At 45.0% G+C, this 20,197-nt stretch overlaps 2 protein-coding genes across 3 annotated transcripts in view; one reads left to right on the top strand and one right to left on the bottom strand.

Annotated features, from left to right (window-relative positions):
* LOC129342587 (1,5-anhydro-D-fructose reductase-like) overlaps nucleotides 1-5,286 on the top strand; it is a 28,966-nt gene extending 23,680 nt beyond the window's left edge. The window contains exons 9-10 of the mRNA XM_054998428.1: nucleotides 2,238-2,326; nucleotides 4,490-5,286. Coding sequence (XP_054854403.1) covers nucleotides 2,238-2,326; nucleotides 4,490-4,532 — 132 coding nt within the window. The 3' untranslated portion in view covers nucleotides 4,533-5,286. The remainder of the gene's footprint in view (nucleotides 1-2,237; nucleotides 2,327-4,489) is intronic.
* Nucleotides 5,287-7,256: 1,970 nt separating this feature from the next.
* C14H2orf42 (chromosome 14 C2orf42 homolog) lies at nucleotides 7,257-19,389 on the bottom strand. Of its 2 annotated transcripts, none has more exons than XM_054998062.1 (9): nucleotides 19,334-19,389; nucleotides 15,927-16,758; nucleotides 14,593-14,703; nucleotides 12,943-13,044; nucleotides 11,260-11,364; nucleotides 8,815-8,922; nucleotides 8,420-8,520; nucleotides 7,953-8,115; nucleotides 7,257-7,814 (listed from the first exon to the last, which is right to left on the bottom strand). In XM_054998062.1, the coding sequence occupies exons 2-9, from the start codon at nucleotides 16,744-16,746 to the stop codon at nucleotides 7,606-7,608; spliced, it is 1,719 nt and encodes a 572-aa protein (XP_054854037.1). In that variant the 5' UTR covers nucleotides 16,747-16,758; nucleotides 19,334-19,389; the 3' UTR covers nucleotides 7,257-7,605. The 2 variants fall into 2 exon arrangements, with proteins under 2 accessions (XP_054854037.1, XP_054854038.1); XM_054998063.1 differs by lacking the exon at nucleotides 19,334-19,389 and adding an exon at nucleotides 19,098-19,250.
* Between the last annotated feature and the right edge of the window lie 808 nt (nucleotides 19,390-20,197).

Here is a 20,197-nt window from a genome sequence, read left to right as displayed (position 1 = left end):
GGAAGAAGAATAGAAAAAGGCAGCGGCCAATTGAAAATATCAAAAAGTTGTTGATCTTTTTAATGGAACCTGCAGGTACCCTAAAGCAGGGGTCTTCACAGTCATATGACATGAAGAGGAGGAGTTATGACCACATTGGTGTCAAGACCAGGACTATGGCAGCCAGACTGAAAGAACTAGGGATAGGAAACACAAGCTGAAGACAAGGAAGTAGACCATAGTGAAGGACAAGCCAAGGGACAGAGTCCGGTCAGAACCATAGAGGAATCCTGTCCACATGGCATCGCCATCATGCTGTTCCTCCCAATACGTGTACTGAGAGGCAGGTAGTATAGCACCCTTGCTCTCTATGTATGGGCCCCAGAAGCAAGTTCTTCCAAAAAGCAGCAGAAAAGCTAAGTTTGCTTTGTAAGGGCTCACAACCCAGCAGATGGAACTCCGTGACTCACCAGAGCATCCTGCCCCATGTATTGAAGGCTACTGCCTTAATAGGGTTGGCAACTCTGGCCTGGGAAATGCCTGTAGATCTAGCAGAAATACCTGGGGAGGCTGGACTTTGGGGAGGGAGCCCAGCCGGGATGTGATGCCATAGAAGCTGTGGTCCAAAGCTGTCATTTCCTCCAGGGGAACTGATCTCTGTAGTTTGGAGATCAGCCATAATCCCGGGAGAACTCCAGACCCCACCTGAAGATTCATAGCACTAGGCTGAGAGCAGAGGGGAAACACAGTGATGTTATCAGAGATTAATTTGACATGATGCATGAGAGAAAAAGTCAAAGGAAGCTAACCTGGGTTGCATTACCTAGTGGGTGGGGAAACCCGGTAACCATAGTCCTTTTCCAAATCATTTTCCTCTAGTTTAAAAAGGTGCAATATTGATGAATACTAATTTTTCATAATGATCAGGTTGTACTTATCTAAATACTTTACTTTGTTGTACCCTAAAGTGTCATGGCTAAATCACAATGTACTTTAACAATATACAATGCAACCCTTCCCCGCAATAAAATATATAAAATAACAGTCTCTGAAACACAGAAAGACCAATAAAATGAAGGGTAAAGCTGCTTAACTAATAAAAGCCAGCCTAGAGGGCAGTCTGACAACACAGGAGATAGGGCACAACTAGGAGAGAAATCTGCGGCGGGTACTACCAGTGTGTTCCATGTTTTTTTAACCATTAAACAGGTATCTGGATTTACTCTCTGCCATGACACAATTCCATTATGTTCTTCTAAATTACCAAAATGTACCTTTTTAGAAATTTGTTCCGTACTATTCAAAGTCACTGAAAATATAACCTTTGAAGGTGGGGGGGGGGGTAGAAGGAATAGCATCTGTTAAGATACCCGGAGTCCTGAGATGCTCAGGAGAAAGGCAGGCAGATAAATATTTGCAATCAAATACATAAACAAACATGAAGCACAAACACTCCACTCTCATGGTATAGAAACAACACACAAAATGGGAGCACCACGGATGTGCTGTCACTTCAGTCAGGATATCTGTCTCCCTCCCTTCCCAACAACGCTGTTTCCCAGCAGTTATTAAAGAAAATTCAGGCAGCTTTTTTCCCCTTTAGAAGCATTGATATCCCATTGGGCCAGGGGTTGGAGAATGGAAGGCACTTCTGAGGGATCCAGTAGGGGAGAGGCCACGGCACAGACCCAAACCAGACTCCCTCATAGCTGCTTTATAAGAACATTTTTAAAACCTGCAGGTCCAGTTGTGGACCTCCAGTTTCTTTCTTTAACTGTGCCCCGAGTTTCCAAAGTGAACGAGTTCCTTGGTTCTAAAATAGGTGGCATCGACTAACTTTTGCACATCAGTACTGTAATCAAGAGTAACACATTATACAATTCCATTCACTGTTTAGATTCTTATCTATTTCCAAGTATATGTCATTTAAGTTACTCTTCGAGTATGCAGGACATGGGTGTCTTTTTTAAAATTAAAACTCCTCTTGCTTGCACAGTATAAATAGCCAAATTTGATGTGACATTTGGTATGAGTTGTCAGGGTTCCCAATTCTGATCTTTGTCTCAGCCAAACATTAGGCCTGTCCGGGAAATAAAGTTCCCTTGTGTGCCAGGGCTCAGTTTGGCCTGGCATTATGGCATGGGGGGTGACTTTGGTGTTCTCCCCTGTGCCATTTTCTCAAGCATTGTTAGCCCAGCACATTATGAATTTCATGTCTAGTAAGCCCAGTTATTCAGACAGAGCTTTTGTTTTTGTAGGTCTTTGATTTCTGCCTCTCAGATGCAGAGATGAAAAAACTGGAATCACTCCATTGTGGGGCGCGAGCTGTTGCCTGGGACATCTTGGGGTATGTTACACACATTAAAAAGCTTGGCTAAAATAGTTGGCTACTTTGGGTACACAAAACGTAATATGGTAAGCACATGGGCACCTTGGCTGCTATATGCAGGGGGGGCATGGGGAGGCAGGACTGGGACATCAAAGCAGCCCAGGGACAAGGTTAGCCCAGCAGCCCCCTGTGGCTTGGACTTGGCCAGCAGTGATGACAACAGGTGTACATTCATCCATTGCCTCCTCCAGCACTTCCGCTGGTCAAGTTTGGCTTGCCTCATATCTGACCATCAGTGGCCCAACAAGGCCATGGCCCATTGGGAGCTTTCCTAGTCAGTTAAGGGGCCAATCCTTTCCGGCTTGCTGGCTTAGAGCAGATTTCAAATAGAGAATGGAAGAAATGGGCAATGTGATAACAAAAAAGTAACACCATAAAGACATTATGTCACAATCAGAATTCAAGGTGCTAGAAGACTCCCAGTTATTTTTGCTGCAAAAATCTAACATGGCTTCTCTGGTGATCAGGTAAAATGATCTGCTATAGGGGGAGGGTTGCTTTGTCCAATGCCATTTCCTCCTAACAAGGTGATTTATATACAGTACTAGAGGTGCCCATTAGGTTGGTCAGGGCTCTTGAACTCCCTGTCCACTGCTTATTTAGGAGAAGTGCCTCTCTCCTTTGTTTTTTACAGATCTGCCATTGTCAAATTTGCTAAAACACAAATGGGACCCACCAGCCATGTAAATTGTACACCGATTCTTGATTAGCAATGCCAAAGATAACCTAGGGAGTGAGTTAAGGCGGAGCAGTAATTTCAGCTCAGGTCTCAAGAGCAATGGGGGCCAACGTTTGCGGCCAGTAGCACTACTTTAATGCACAACTGTAATAATATGATTTTGACTTTCAGAAACTGGAAATTTGTTTCCATTTTGAAAAGCGTAATTTGTTTACATTACACACTGGTGATTACATTTGTTTTTATTTCCATTGGTTGTAATGGGAAACACATTTCCAGCTCAAACTTGTTTTCCATTCAAATTGGAAAGAAATTTGCTGGGAATATACTGCACAATGGACCATCTCTGCCAACTTTTAGAGAGACTGGGGAGGGGGGCAGAATCCCAGTTTTATAAGCTATTAAAATGATTGTGGGGCAGACATTTGGAGTCCTAGAAAGCAGGCATTGTTAGAACATGCAGAAGGAAACCTTTCGCCATCTAAAGACGACATGTAGAGCTGCACAGGGGGCACAGGGAGGTGTTTAGCACCCCAGAAAGAAAGGCAAAAGTATAAATGAGCAGACAGAAGATAGCACCCTTGAGCCTCAGGAAGATGGGCAGCATCCCAAACCATTGAGCCAGCAGTAATTGGTAGAAACACTGTGGGAAAACAGACTGATCAAAACAATATTCTTCTGTTGCAAGATCCGTTACACTTTGATGGCAGGAAAGCTTCAATGTCAGTTTAAATCCCTCCGCTCTCCCACTCCAATTTTCCTAGAATGCGCACCAGGGAAATGAAACTAATCATTCATTGGTATCTTTATTTAAGGAAAGGGTTGTGGCTCAATGGTAGAGCATCTGCTTGGCATACAGAATGTCCCAGGTTCAGTCCCTGGCATCTCCTACTTTAAAAAAAGGATCAGGTGGAAGGTGATGTGGAACAGCCTGGAGAGCTTCTGCCAGTCTAAGCAGACAGTACTGGTCTTGATGGACCAATGGTCTGATCCAGTATAAGGCGGCTTCATGTGTATTATGCTTTGAATGAATGGGAAATATTTGGGTTTTTCCATTTGTTTTGAACTGAATGCACATTATTACTTATTGAGTATCACCTGCAGAACAGGACAAAGTTGCCCTGGAAGAAGAGGCAGGACTGCAGACCCAACTCTTGCCCAGTGAAGCCCTCAGGCCTTTCCTCTCCCCATCAACATGAGAACCCCTTGCTGCCCCTGCCTCTGATGGCACCTGCAGGCACACTTGGTGCACCCATTCTCATGAGGATGGCCCTTAAGTGACTTGCTTATCCTTTTTCATGTCTGTATTCATACTGGACTGTTTATGCCAATGCTCTGTCATAGAATAGTCATGATTTTAGGGTTTTATTAATATTAGACACAAAATAGAATTAAAAGGCTATGGGCTGTTAATGATTTATAATTGTCATCTTTTGTTCTAGGATGGGCACCCATAAGTACTACCCTTTCGGCAAGGATCAGTAATTCCGCTAGTGACAGAATGCTTTCCTACAATCTTAAAGGCATGGAAATAGCTGAGTCCGCTTTTTGCATTTTGTATCTAGTCCAACCTAGTTAATTTTGCTAGCGCCGTAGCCGCTGATTTTCCCTGAGTGATGGAACAGCAGGCGAACAGATATCATTGGTCTGTGATGAAAGGGTTTGTGTCTCCAGAGGGATTTGGAAGAGGATCGGATGGGAATCCAATGTTCACCTGACCCTGAAGTCTGCCTATGCTGAGCTCCTCCATCCTCGAATCCATCCACGCAGCACTGCAAAGTGGGGAGGGGCACCAATCCTACAGGGAGCTCTGTAGTGCTGAGGCCAGCATGTCCCTGAGAGCTAAGAGCCTACCCTTGAGATGTTCCTTCTGTACCTGCAAGTTAGCACTCTGATACCAAATCAAGAGGAGGAGGAGGAAAGCAACTAAGCAGACACAGCCAGCAAATCACATATTCAGGAAGGGCAAGTTGAACTTTAAAAGATGGATTTTATACACAAGCTGAGCTTGCTTTATTTTGTCGAAGGCTTTCACAGCCGGAGAGCGATGGTTGTTGTGGACTTTCCGGGCTGTATCGCCGTGGTCTTGGCATTGTAGTTCCTGACGTTTCACCAGCAGCTTTATTTTATTTTTTTAAGCACAATGATATTTCCTATGATGGTGGGAAATACTCTGCAACTTATCTAGGAATTCTCTCCCTGCTTGTCTCAGTAAAATAGCTACATTTGCCAAACTGAATGTGTGCTACGCTTTATCTCCCAAGTTTACTCATTTTCTGATTTGATATCAATCTTTTATTGGATGTTTCTGTAACATTTGAAGATTTAACTCGCACGGGGAAGTTACTGTTGTGGATTGTTCAGCTGACATGTAGACATTAAGATGCAGGCTGTTTTGAACAGTATGAAGATGGGGCTAAGAGGCATATGCTTCAATCCAAAAGGCAGGTGGCAAAGGTCCTATTGAATTTAATGGAACAACCTACTTTTAAGTAACTGGGTTGGGAGAGGGGGCCACAACTGTACAGCCCAAAAATCACACACAAAACTGTTCTTCCATTTGCCAGTCACAGAGGATGAAACTCATGTATGCAGACAGAAGGCCAGCACTGAGCCACAACGAATAGTTGATAGCCAATTAATTTAAATAAAAGTTGTTTGCAGAAGTACTAGTCCAAAAACAAAATCCAAAACCAAAATACAACCCACATAATACCTTTCAGTAGGACCAACCAAAATAACACAGAACCGCAAGCTTTCAATTTCATTAAAATTCTTTATCCAGTTGCTTGTTACAAAATTTTTAAAAGGGGAGGGGATGCTTTGGGCCATGATTTCCCCTCCCCAGCATTCCTGTCCTCAATGATGGCAACCAAGAAGCTATAACAGGTGTCTTTGCACCCTAGTTCCTGTATGTAAGAAAAAACAAATTGTCTCTCTCCAGCAAAGGCCAGCAATTTTCCTTGTATCTCTTTGACACCATGTGACATTCACAGATCTCTTTAACGGAGGAGAACTAAAGGAATTACTTGGTAGCCATTGCATTAACAATTTTGGAGATAAATGAGTCGTAAAGTCAATTAAAGGCAAATCAGGTAGTTTAATTTAAATGACATGAATGTCACATTACATGGAAGCGCCCTGTTCACGATCCAGTCCCACTGCACCTATTGGGCTGTACTACTGCACTGGTGCTGGATCTTTGTGCGGGGGCGGGGGGGGGGGATGGATAAAGAACAGCAGCTTGGAATCTTTTGTTGGGTTTTCATCAAAAAGGCAGCCAGAGACTGTCGGAGGATCGGTTTCCTCCTTAGGTCAAACACTGCCCTCTAGTGTCATTAACCAATATTTTCTTACCCTCACAGCACAATCCAGGGCAGAACTGCAAGTCTGCCCCCAAATGTAGCCATCTGCCAAATTCCCCCTCGCCCCTCCATAAGGTGAAGCTCAACTTGCACTGCATCCTGTTGATATCAATGCACGTATTTTCTTGGAATCCTACATCACGCCAATGAAATGGTGGTGGTGGGAGAACTGAATGTGGCATAAGGTAAACTGCTTCAGAAGTGGGGGAGGGAACCCGACTCAGAGCTGCTTTTTTTAGTAGCAGCCCTGTGATCTTTGTTACGTGTAGCTCTGCCTTTTATTTGTGGCTGCTGCAAGCAAAATAAAAGTATTTCACACTAACGCCATTTTTAATCGTTTAGGTTCCAATAGAAGCATTAGGCACGTGCTTCAATTTCTTTCCTTGACATAAAATAACTTTAAAATGCTTTGCTGTGCTTGGATTATCCCCCCACTCTGTTTCCCCCCTTCTCTATTTATGAGCTCAAACACAAAACGCTACCTTTTGCAAGCTGCATACTATCTTCATTTCAACCAACTTAAGGATTAATTGAGCTCATGTGCTCCAGGGTCACCGTTGATGCACTTCACTTGAGCTGACAAGTTCATTTCCAGGACTGCTGGTTCTGTTGTCAACAAGCTAGTTACCATTTGCTTGAGACAGCAACCCATTCACTTCAGCCTAGGTTTTTAACATGTCTGAGGAGAGGGGTAAATTAGGGCAGGAACCATTTTGACTTACATATTTCAGACTTAGAATTGCCAGCTCGTGACAAGATACTGTATATTCCCTTTCACCCCTTTTCTCCTGACTACGTGAGAGACTGGACTCAGAACACTGGAGTCGGTCCAACATAATTTATTTTTAAAAAATATATTGCAAAGAATGCCAGTAAAGGAATTACAATTCAGTAAAACAGCCAAAAGTTCTGCTCCACCACAACTGGAGTGGCAGGATGAGAGGTGGCCGACTGAGCTCTGGGTAGACCACCTGAATGAATTTCAGAGACAGCAGCAAAGGAATATGGTGCTTGTTGTATGCAGGGGTAATCTACTATTTTTGTTGACACTTGTTTAAAAATGCCTACAAGCCTCACTGACCTCCAGCTGCTTGCAACCTCTCCAATCCATTCACTACTCAGAACCAGTATATATGCTCACCAGCTGCAGAATAGGGTCTGTGCAAACCAAGCTGTGCAAGAAATGCACAAATTCACGGAAATGTGATGGTGGTGAGAGGCATGAGCTCCAGAGTCTGTTCCAGGGAAGGGCGGTGCTCTTGGTATTCAGTGGTGTGGCCATTCCTGTAGTGGCCATATTCAAACTTAATCCTCAACTCACCAATTTTGGACTGGGGGAGGATATCAGGGATCCATTCAATGATGAAAGGTGTTGGTTCCTTCTGATCTGGGGAGGTGTTGCCTAGCAGGAGGAAAACCAGAAAGGATGGGAGCATTAGAGGACCTCTTCCTACATCACACACAGGAAAAAGGTTCTCTCTTTTTGCAAGCCACCACCCTCCCCCATACCAGCTGCAAATGGATCGAGCCGTGACCTTACCAACTTTCAGGAAGGTTTTCAGCTCCAAGGGCCGGAGAACTGGCTGTTTCTCCAAACGCCCATAAGTCTCTGGGATGCTTTCCACCTCCACTTTAGGGCACCTAAAGGGTTCATAAGTGCCGTCCCAGTTCTGAATAAAGCTGCGGGTGATTTCCAAGGGCATCTGGGAAGAGGAATCAAGAACAGGGACTGAAAACAGGACAAACCTCTTCAGCTGACTTGGTGCCTGATCACCACTTGCAGTCTCAGGATGCAACACTTCCGGAGTGGAGTCACAAGGGAATTCTAGAATGCTGGTGCTGAACCACAGATCCTCAGGGTCAGGCCCCAATCAAACTGAGGCCCACAGATAACAAATCCACTGCTTATTTGAGTGGACATGCTTGGATTCCCCACCACTCCCTCCATGAATCCCTTCCAACCCTATTCAGGTAACAGAGGAAGGTCCTAGATAAAATAAGCCTTACCTCAGGAGTATCAAAGATTTGTTTGACCTGCAAGATGTTGGTGATGTGCCATGTATACTTTGAAAAGGTACCCAGAGGTAAGGCATCCTTCCGGACAAAAGCTGGAAGCAAACAAGCTTGTGAGGAATGTAAACATTCAGCTAACAATTCTGTTTTGCAAGCAGGGAGGTCAATGTTTTATGAGATCCCGAGGAGGGGCTTCGCTTCAGCTCCATGTCCACTAAAAGGATGCTGGGAATGGGCCTTTTCAGCAGCAGCCTCCTGCCTGGAATTTACATTATTCCATAACAAAAGCCCAGCTCTAGCAGGAAAACTGGCCCAACCTGTCTGGCCCATGGTGACCCAGCAATGATGCAGTATCACAGTGCTGAAGCAGTGCTCTAAAGATTAGGTACCTGTGGTTGAATTTGGGAGCCGCTTCTTGGTGCTCCCAACAGAAATCCTCTGTTGCAGGGCTTCAAAGAAAGACTGGGGTATATGGAATACCAGTGGATCTGGTTTGCCTGTGTAAAATCACACACATGCAAACAACAGAAAGTGCTTTAAAGAAAAAAAAATTACCCATATGGAACTTTATCAGAAACAAAGGTCAGTTTCAAAGGTCCAGTCACAGATTAAAAGCTCTGAGAATTAAATTAACTCAAACAAAGCCATTAAGCTTTGCTTTGATAATACAAAATTTAACAACTAAACAATGACACCCCCACACACACACACACAATGGGAGCTGGGCTTTTCAAGCAAGTTTCAAAGAGTGTGATCATGCTGAGTAAAGCCAACAAAAATGGTGTGGTGGAGAGGCTGAACTTTTGATATTTTGAGAGGTACTGATCTTTTCTAGGTTCAGTCCCCCTCCCCTCCCCCTGCTCCAGTCTTTGGCCATTTCCACACAGGGTATTTGCCCCAGGTTCAATGCTGTTGGGAAGCCAGTTTTTTCCTCCCCTGCTTCTCCATAGCATCATAGTGCATTTGTGCACCTTGCAGGGTTCCCCCAGCCTTTCTCCAATCTTTCCCAAACATGGTTTGCTTCAAGGTTTTGGGAGACTGCAGTAAAGCTTAAGGTTGCCAGGTGTCCAGTTTTCACCCAGACTGTTTTTTTTCTCTGATTGTCTGGAGGCAATGGAGTAAAAATACTGGACACATAAATGTCTAGTATTATTGTGCAAGGGACACTGGCACATGCAGGAGCACCAGGAGAGCCCCTCGCTCTGTCGTTCACTCACCTGTCCAGGCCACCTGCCCTGCCTCCTGCACGCCAGGGAAGTGACCAGCCAGCCCACCAGCATCCTGCCACCTTGCCCCACAAATGAGCTGGCATCTGGTGAGACTGCAGCCTGTTCTGCCTCCTGCTGCAGCAGTGGAGGCTTTCTGGGGCTGGGTGGGCAGAGGTGTGCCAGGAGGGAGTGTTCACCCAGCTGGGCCCTTGGCAAGCAGAGCCCCCTGCAAAGGCTGAAGGTGGTGTGATGACATCACTTCCAGAAGTGACATTATTGCACCAGGGCCAGAAGCACTCAAAGAACTATTTTCCAGTGAGTGCCCCCTCTCCCCATTGTCCAGTTTTTTAAAAAGACCGTCCGGCAACCCTAGTAAAGCCTGGATGGCTGCTAGGCGAGTGGAAAAATGTGGGGTTTTTACACCCATGTGGCAGCCATTTTCCCAGACTTTGCCCTTGTGGTTATCATTTCCTCCCTTGCCACTGGGGCCTTTTTTGCTTTTTGTTTTTAATTGGCAAGTAGCTATTGTTATATCAACAAAACATTATGATAATTTGTGAATAAGGTTTTCTGAATTCCCAATTCTCGTTTTTTAAAAAAGGCTCCGGGAAAAGGCACATCTCCGCATCAAAAAATTAAAAATATGGTAAAAACTTAACATGGAAACTAGAAGAACCTGCTGAAGTGGACTGTCGTGACATTGCAGAAGTCAAAAGCAAGTTCCCTGCACACAGAGTGCAAGCCTGCCATTGCTGTATATACAACAGACAAACATTCTAGCAAAACTGACTACTGATTTGGCCAAGAGGGGGCAGGTTGCAGATTCAATTAAGGTGAAGTGACTCTTCTATTTTCCATATGAATGCAATCCTATGCACAGCTATCTCTTCTTAATAAGGTTCCAGTTCCGCTCATGCTACGTCTAAGCATCTCCTTTAGGTTCACTGAATCTGTGACACACAAACACCCCCTCATGGGGAGGATGGTCCCAGGCAATTAAAACTGAGCTGAGGTGGCTTCAGATGTCAATTTCTTTAGAGCTTGGCACAGCATACAGAGGCCCTGACCTGGATAGGCCCAGTGAGCCTGATCTCATCAGATCTCAGAAGCTAAGCAGGGTCAGCCTTGGTTAGTACTTAGATGGGAGACCTCCAACGAAGACCAGGGTTGCAGAGGCAGGCAATGGTAAACCACCTCGATTAGTATCTTGCCACAAAAACCCCAGCAGGGGGCTCCATAAGTCAGCTATGATTTGAAGGCACTCTCCACCACCACCACAGCATAGGGAGAGATACAAGCAAATTAAACCCATGAGCCACTTTAGCCAGTCTCCAGTCACAGGGCCAAACGAATGTCCATAGGCCTACAAGGGGTTCAATCCTGATCAGACCCGCAGCATGGTGGGACCTGGTGATCTTTTTTTCTCCATCTCACATGCCTTTTCAAATGCCAAAACGACGAGAGAGTGGGATAGCAATGAATAACATAGAGAGGGTAACTCTATCTATGTTAGGGACAATCCCTACATATAAAAAGACTGTACAGGAAGACTCTCCTCTTATGAGCACAATCCTCTGATATGAACAACCATTCAAGAAGGACTGGGCTGAATGCCTCCTGACTTACCATCAAACTGGTAATGCATGGCTTGATGGATGCGTTCAGTGACGCTGGCCAGCCACTCCTGGAAGGACAAGGTTACCTGAGATTCATCAAGTACTTGACTGCTAGCTGAGAAAAGGGAAAGGCTTTCATGTAACAAAATTTCAAAATTCAAGCCTGGTCAGAAACACATGTGCACCTCTATCCTCCATCCCCAAACCACCCAGAAACACCGGAATGGTTACTACTGCTTATGACTACTGCTGAACACTTTATGGAGGGTGGGATAAAATCACAGACCAACACTTCATGGCAATAGGCAGGGGTGTTTCCAAAGGGAAGATTCTCCCCATGATTGACAATATCTCTGCATATCACAACCTGCTGCGGAATCATTGGCAGTAACACACTAAGCCTCTAAGAACAGAAAGGCGTTTTGTTCTCACTGCAAGATTGTCCTCAAGTTCAGCACCTTTGCTTTCCCCCAGGTAGGATGGCAACTATTCATTTGCACTGGAGAAAGTAAAGGCACACATATCCTGTTTCCTACAGCCTGATAACCCCGGCTTTTGAAAATCAAGCTTGCTTTCATCTGCAGTTCCCAAATCTTCAGCTGCAAAGGCCCATCCTGGGCTCTGTCGCTGCAAAATGGCAGGAGGTTGGTTGTATTTCTACACTGATAAATGAAAGATATTTATGCTGGTCTATGTGGTTCAGTGGGTTGAACTCTGAGCCCAGGAAATCTGGGCACAAATTTCAGTTTAGCAAGGAACCTGTTGTATAGCACTGGAGCCTCAGATTCCTGCCTGAAAACAATCCTAATACTGCTGACCCTTCTCAGGGCTGCTGAGATAATGAGGCTATATGCAAAGAACTTTACAGACCTACAAGTGGATTCTAAGGTCACTTACCTGAGAGGAAGTCCTACTGAAATGTACACATTGGCAGATCCCCTACATCCAACACAAAGGCTGGAATTGCTCTGCATTCCCTGTGATCCTATCATAGGCCAGGATAACTTGAAACCCATAAAGAAGCAGGTATGGAATGAAAACCTTGCTACTTGCATCATCTGCAAAAATATGAGGTGTGTGTGAAGCATCTGGTGGTCCACTATACCTGGCTGGCCAGCTGCATTTGGATTGCTCTAGCAGTACCTGATCACAGCAGGTTTACAATATTCAGAACTCATACACAGAGAGCAAAAAAATGAGAATACTTGCAATATTAGCCTTCTGTGAGCCGAGGAAGGAGGGGACAGGAGAATCCCCAAAAGCTTTTCCTAATATTCAGTCTCCCCTGACCTAGTTTGAAAATCAGCCTCCAGTTTTAAGAAAGTTACAATGCAGTCCAATGCAGAGTTACTCCGGCATAAAGACAGTGGGCTTAGACTGCAGTAATTCTGCCCAGGACTGCACAAACAGATGCTGTGCATGCCACTGACATGCTGTGTGCATTATTAATGTCAATGTAAGGTGGGAAGACTGCAAAACATTAAAGACACTTGAAATGTTGCTTAGGTCAAGTTTTTTTCATATAAAAAAAATACTCTGAAAAGTGGCAAGGCATAGGCGAAGCACAAGGTATTCTACAGAAACTGCTTTCTACTGTATTCTCTACAATATGCTTATAGTATTTTGCCTTTCCAAGTATTTCAGCAGAGGTGGGGAAGAGGGGAAAAGGTATGCCAGCTGAAACAAAACTTACCTTGTTTTTTAAGGGAAGCGACGGATGGCTTTTTCAGGCCACTCTTCCTCAAGTTGCTGTTTGCTTGATCTTGAGGCAAGAGGGGACTACTTGCTTGCGTACCTTAAAAGCCAAGTTTTAAATAACTTCAGAACTTGACTGTGGCCAGTTGCTTCCCACAGCCCAGCTGCATTAATGGGAGCAGGGAGCACAAAGCATGCAGCCCAAGAGTTGTCATTTCATTTCCGTCTGCTGCTATCAGAATGTTGCCAGCAACAGCACAAGAAAGAAAAAGGGGGAAGGAACTTGTGTCAAGATTTTAGAGAATTAATTTGTTCAGGGAAACATTACCATGAGGTAATAATCCTGACATAATTATCTGTTCTTATAAAATGCTCTCCTCCTTCCCCACAGTAAAACTTAATCAGCATTAAACTCATCCACTAAAAAAACGAACAGAACTGTTCAACTTGATAACATTACCTGAGTGTGTCTATGTGAGAAGAAGTAAACCACAGAAGAATTACTGAATCACTTCACAGAGACACTGCCCTGTAAAAACACCCCCTATACACATGGCTTCTGGTTTCCTTCACACACTGTCTTTTCTAGGGTCAGCTGGCATCACTTTTTTTTATAACAGATGAAGCTGCCTTATACTTATACTGCCTTATACTTAATCCGACTACTGGTCCCTCAAGGTTAATATATTATCTACTTAAACCAAAAGTGGCTCTCCAGGGCATCAGGTTCACATCACCTTCCACTTGATCATTTTCACTAGAGATGCGGGGGATTGAACCTGAGATCTTCTGCATGCCAAGGAGATGCCCTACTACTGAGCCACAACGCCCCCTCCCCCCCCCAAATGAAATGAAATTTGTTCCATAAATGTGGAAGTTTCATAGATGCAAATACAGCCTTACAAAGGGAACAATACAAGCTACATCCTCTCCTCCACTAAGACCTACAGGAGATTAGAACCCCAAATGGGTAATCCTAAACAGAGTTACTGCAGTCTGAGCCCATTGAAATAAATGGGTTTAAACTGGAGCAACTCTGCTTAGTATTGTACTTGTAAGTGTAGGTAAATGAGGCCAGGATGAAAGAATATGGGGGTGGGGGGACATATGCTGCCTTGAAAGGTTCAGGGCATCTATTATTAAGAGTCAGCCCGGGTCCCAACCCTTAGTAAAAAGAGATTCCAGCTTCCCCTCTGCAACTTGAACAATGAAATTCAGAACACTTACATGACTGACAAAATGAATTCTAGCCCTAAGAGTTAAGAAACTGGGAACATCTCCCCCCTACAGCTTTTATAAGGGTCTGGCCATGAAACCAAAAAGCTTGGGGGCCCCTGAGTAAGATACCCTCAGCAGGCAAATCATGTCAAGCTGCCTCTGAAATTTGGGGTGCTTTGTGAAGTGAGAATGGCAGAAACTGCTGCCCCCTTTTCAGATCTCAGGATCCTGGCAAGTGCCTGACCTGATCCCACTTCACAGCAGGCCCTGTGAACCAAAGGTCACTCCAGTCAACATGGAACACTAACCTGGTTGAGAAGAACAAATGAGAAACAAACAGGGCAATCTTTGGCACAGTTACTCCAGACTAAGCCCACTTATTTCAATGGTTGGAGTAACTCTGCACAGGACTGCACTGTGAGACACTCACCCACAATTTCATCTTTCTTCCTCCTCTTTGCCTTGGAGGTGGCAGCTTGTACAGAAGGCAGAGCAGATTCTGGCTGGCAAACAAGCTGGGCTCCTACCATTGGCTTCAGGCCTGGAGTCAGCAGATAGAAGAGGCTAAACTTTTGATGCTTTAGAAATGCCTTCATTTTACCATCATACAACTATCAGGTTTTATATGTAATAGCAAAGCTGTCTTCATTTCTGCTCCATGTAGGAGGAGATCAAGGATATAACCACCAGGGCAGAGAGCTGTAGTGACCTCCTTCCCACAAGGATATCCCAGGGTCATTTGCTGAATTTCTAACTTTAATTTTTTAAGCAATTTTTCCAGTTTTTTTATTTGAAACAACAGCTCAAGATGGTCTATCTGGTGGTGGTGATGGAGAGACATCACAAGTCAGACTTGACTTATGGCACCCCTAGTGGGGTTTTCACAGCAATAGACTAACAGAAGTGGTTTGCCTCTGCAACCCTGGTCTTCACTGGAGGTCTCCCATCCAATTACTAACCAAGGCCCGCCCTGATTAACTTCTGAGATCTGAGGCTCACCTGGGCTATCCAGGTCAGGGCAAAGTCTATCTATCCAGTACATTTTTACCCCAACCCTTCCCCTCCAAGTTGCTCAGAGCAGCATATATATTTTTCCCTTCCACTTTTTATCTTCATAACAATCCTATACGGCAGGATAGGCTGAAAACAAGAGACTGGACCAAGGTCATCTAGAGAACTTTGTGGCAGTGTGGGGATTTGCTCCCGCCTTCCAGTGCTTTGCCCAATGAGCAGAAAGGAACAGGGATGTAGTATAGTGGTTAACTGTTTGATTTAGGAATCAGCACTCTGCTGGTTCAAATTCCACTACTGCCATGAGCTCAGATGGTGGCCTTAGGTAAGCTACTCCTCTCAGCCCCAGATCCCCAGCTGTATTGTGGGGATAATAATGGCACTGACTTTGTTCATCACTCCAAGTGGGACACTAATCTGTTTAGAACAGCAGTATATAAGCACATTTATTATTGTACGTTATGAAAATCATGGTGTATCTTTAAACAAACTGGAATACACGTATTTGGACTCTGCTGCTTCATCACCACGTCACTAGGCTAGTGACTAGTTTTTCTAGTCAAATGTCACTAGAGAACTCCTCCTTATGATGATTTCACAAGTACCAGAGATAAAACCTGGGGAAGCCCTCTGAGAAGGGCCAACCTTTCACTTCACCCCAGCATGCTCCAGGATGGGGCCGTCTGCCAACCCATAGTTTGTCCAAGTTGCCTCTCGGTCCCCACCCCCCACCCATTCTCTGCCCTTACCTACCACTGGAATCATAGCTGAGGAAATCTGCAAATTCCTGAGCTAAACTATCATCGCTGGCAAAAGCGCTGATACAGGCAAAGAAGTGGATGCATTTCTGGCCCATCTCTTCCTTGGCAGAGGTGGCCTTGTCTTTCAAAGACTGGCAGGAGCAGACAAAGCGGGGCTCCACCACATACTTGGGGCCAGCCTTGTGAGCAAAGGAGACATGGAGATAGCCCAAGCTATGCTTGTGGCTGGCTTTGCACTTCACCACCAGAATGTTCTTCGTGATCCTTTGGACCAGAGGTCCCGTGGGTTCTGTGGCCAGCTGCCAGAGGGTTTGTTTCATCTCAGGTGAGGCCTGCACTGAGTTTAAAACGGAGCTTTTCAAAGTAAGCGGGGTGGCCTCAGTCTGGCAGTTCACGGCCAGCTTAATGTGCTGGCACTGGTTTTTCACCACCCCTTGTGCAGCTGCTTTCAAACATGATGGGACGTAACAGCGGCCAGAGCTGAGCTGTGTGATGATAGTCCCATCAACAGTCTGGATGGTGGTCTCTGAAACTCCCAGCTCTACAAAGCATCGATAATCTGGTCCCCTGTCCCTCTGCCGCACTGAGAAGACCTGCAGGTCTGAGCCAGTGATAATTTTGACTGCATCAACGCCGGCCTGCTTCCAAGTGCCGTAGCGAAAGATGTTACCACAAGTCTTATTCTTGCAGCTCAGCCCACGGGTGCCATTGTAGGTGCCACAGCGAGGGCATTTCCTTATGCCTCGCAGGGTCGCTTTCCCCAAGTCTGATAAGAAAGCTGGGACTTTACTCCTTACAGAGCTTGATTCCATCTTTCAGAGAACCTGGAGAAAAAGTGTGAAAAAGGTGCGAAAAAGTTGATTCATTGCTCCAAATCTCTAGCAGCTTCCCCTTCAAGGGATTTCAAATTAGGCAAATGTTAAAGGGAACAAATAGTTTCAAAATGGGTTTGTTAACGGTGTTATTATTCCCTGCTCAGGTTTTTAAAGATTGTTAGGAATAATACCAGGAAAATATTGAAAGAGAAGAATCTGGCCAGCCCAAGGCATTCTAAATAGCATACTCACCCCATCCCATCCCACGCAACAGTGTGCCCAAGCTGCAGCGAAATAAAGTACATAGTGGTGTTTTTGTGTAGTTTCTGCTTACTTCAATGGGGCTTTTCAGAATGGCATCTGAGGCTTGAGATGACCTATCAGTTCTGAGGAATTCAGTTTGATGAACATTGTTCTCCCTTCCCCCATTTTATCCTCACAACAAACCTGCAAGTTAGCTTAGGGTGAGAGACAGGGACTGTTCCAAGGTTACCGAGGGGGTTTCATGGCTGAGAATTGGAACTTGGGTCACTGTTCCATGCTGACTTTTCCCACAAGGAGGACTGGATGAAACAAAACTGTTAACATGAGTTGATACTTAATGTCTGCATTATTATTAACAAATAACAAAAGTGGGAGAAGGAAAACCCTATATTAGCCAGTTTGATGTAGTGATTAAGAGCGGTAGGACTCTAATCTGGAGAACCAGGTTTGATTCCCCTCTCCTCCACTTGAAGCCAGCTTGGTGACCTTGGGTCAGTCACAGCTTCTAGGGAACTCTCTCAGCCCCACCCACATCACAGGGTGATTGTCATGAGGATAACAATTTGTAAACCGCTGAGTGGGCGTTAAGTCATCCTGAAGGGAGGTATATAAATTGAATATTGTTGTTGTTAATCAGATCTTTGGTTTGCCATCTGTATAAGGGGAAGGATAAGGGACCTTCACAGGCTTGTTGCGTGATCAAATTAGCAAATCCACAGTGAGCCCTAGGAACAGGATAGCCTAAATAACCAAACAGTACAGTAACTAACATACCTATTTTATCTTCACCTTCCTCAAAACACAACAGTGTATCATTATCTTATATTACCAGCCAGGTAATAGACAGGTTACAGCAATAGGCAGTGAAAACAATATATATTTCTGCAAGAGGTTTGTCTCCTTATGACCCTAGAACTGAAGATGGAGAGAGAAATGATGGAATTTGATGATGCCATGAATCCTCCCAGAATTTTGGCAAACATAAGACAGTCAACTCAGCAGCATCATAGCAAAGCTATTTTGCATTCTGACCCTCTGTTATGACACCCCAGCGAGGTCACAATACCCAAAAGATGCATGGAGAATGTTCATACTCAAGTCTAGATTCCCAAGCCATCGTTAGGACTGCCAGGAGATCATGAATTCTGGGATTATGGGAACAAACTACACCTATTAATGGGTGTTACTACTGAAAGAGAGCAGAAGTCTACTCGGTGTTTCTCTGAGAGCTGATAGCAGCTATTGGAGGAAGAATCTGTTCAGATTAATGCCTACGACAGAAATTTTTCCCATAAAGAAAAGGTGACAACCTGTCTGCCAAGATTCATACCTGAATTTCCAAACTGCTTATGATTATAAGAGATATCTTGCATTTCAGATTACGTATCATTCCATATTCTATCAAGGTGTGTATGTATGTTGGGGGAGGGGACAACATCTTTTTAATATTTTAACCTACCAGCCTAAGCAATCATTAAGACTGTAGACTTCAAAACTAAATCTCTGCAGTTTTTAATCAATTTGTCCTAGGAAGAACTTGCACAAACACACAGTGCATGCTACAACCAACATATTTATGGAGCTTTAATGTCTACATGTGTCTACAAAAGTGTCACGGCCCCCTTTTTTTTAAACTGGTCCTGATCTGAGCCTCAAACATAACTTAAGTAGCTCCTCCCAATCGTTTTAACTCTATGTCAGGGGTTCGTTTGCAATGTTTCATGCAGCTGTTAGATACACAGGAGTAAGGCCTAGTGTACGTAGAATCGTACTGGTCAGCCCAGAACGTGATGCACTTGGCCAGCTGTCAGAAGCAGAGGCGCATAATGCCTGAAAACCCTGACTCCGTTACCATTGCCGTTAGGGCCTGTTTTGTTTGCAACTCAAAACACATGCAGTTGGCAACTCTACACGGCGGCAGGGAAGAACCCCTCACACCGCGGCGCAGTTTCAGGGGGACCCAGAGGCAGCTTTTCTTCTCGGCCCTTTCAATGCAGCAGGGGCTCCGCAGGTGCTTAGCAGCACTCCACGCGGCCTCCAGCATCCCACGGAGAGCGAAACACATGCCCAGTGCCCACCCTTACATGCTGTCACGGCAGCAGTTCTCATCTGACGTACGGCTTGCAAAAACATCTGGCCATGACGATGATATCATAAACCCGGTTCTGTTGCCATAGCAACTCCGGGACCAGGGACTTTAGGCCCGGAATGGAAGGCCCGCAGCCTGTCTGACGTCACTTCCTGCCGCTTCCAGCTGCGGGCCTCAGGCAAGACCCCTCCCCTCTCCGATCAAGCCGCAGGCCCGCTGTATCGCCCTTACCTGGGCGGCCTCGTCAGCATCAGGTTCCAGCCCGGCTGCCAACGAGGGAGTCAGCGAACAGCCTCCGCTATGGTGCCTTACAAATGGAGTCGGAACCTCCTCTGTAACGGCGCTTTTCATTGGCCCATCGGAACCACAGGGTGCAGGCCGACCCATTTTCGAAGCATGATGGGAAACGTAGTTCTATACTTTGAAGCCACCAGCCTCTGCTTTGGCCCACTACCGAGCTGCAGCACGAACGTCGGTCATTTTATCGGAAGAAACGGGGCTGCCGGCCTCCTAATCCTGCATAACCGGTATGTGCATCTTTCTTTAGGCATTCATTCTCCGCCGACTAGTAATTTGCATATACTCACTGACTGAACCTTTTCTCCTACTTCTGTCTCACATAAGATAACAGGCAAAGACATTTGTATAGAACTCTCCACTTGAATCCTTTCTGAGTACGTTTGGTGAGCAAAGGCTCAAGCCCTGTAGCTACAATTAAAAGTAACACTCTTCTTAATTGGAAGCATGGCTTAGAATCAAACTCTTTTCCAGAATTCTACTTGTTGCCACAGTATGCATGCACGCACACACGATCTAGCAAATCAAGTTATTCACTTAGCATTTTGCTTTACAGCTCTGAGAGCTATAAACTTTCTACCCCCATCCCCAACACCAAGTAAGTTTTTGTGAAGCTGAATGTTGTGCTTTTTCTAACGATACAGAACTGCAGCACTAGTACTGATGCAATGGAGCCAGAACATCAAAAGTAGATTAACATAGGGTGATTCTCCTGTCTGCTACAGGAGAAAATTTTAGCATTTTCATAGCATACATGCAGCAGCCTCTATTTCACATATCTTTACAACTCTACAATCT

The sequence above is a fragment of the Eublepharis macularius genome, chromosome 14, assembly GCF_028583425.1.
Source record: "Eublepharis macularius isolate TG4126 chromosome 14, MPM_Emac_v1.0, whole genome shotgun sequence".
NCBI lineage: Eukaryota > Metazoa > Chordata > Lepidosauria > Squamata > Eublepharidae > Eublepharis > Eublepharis macularius.
This window is presented reverse-complemented; position numbering and strand designations above follow the sequence as displayed.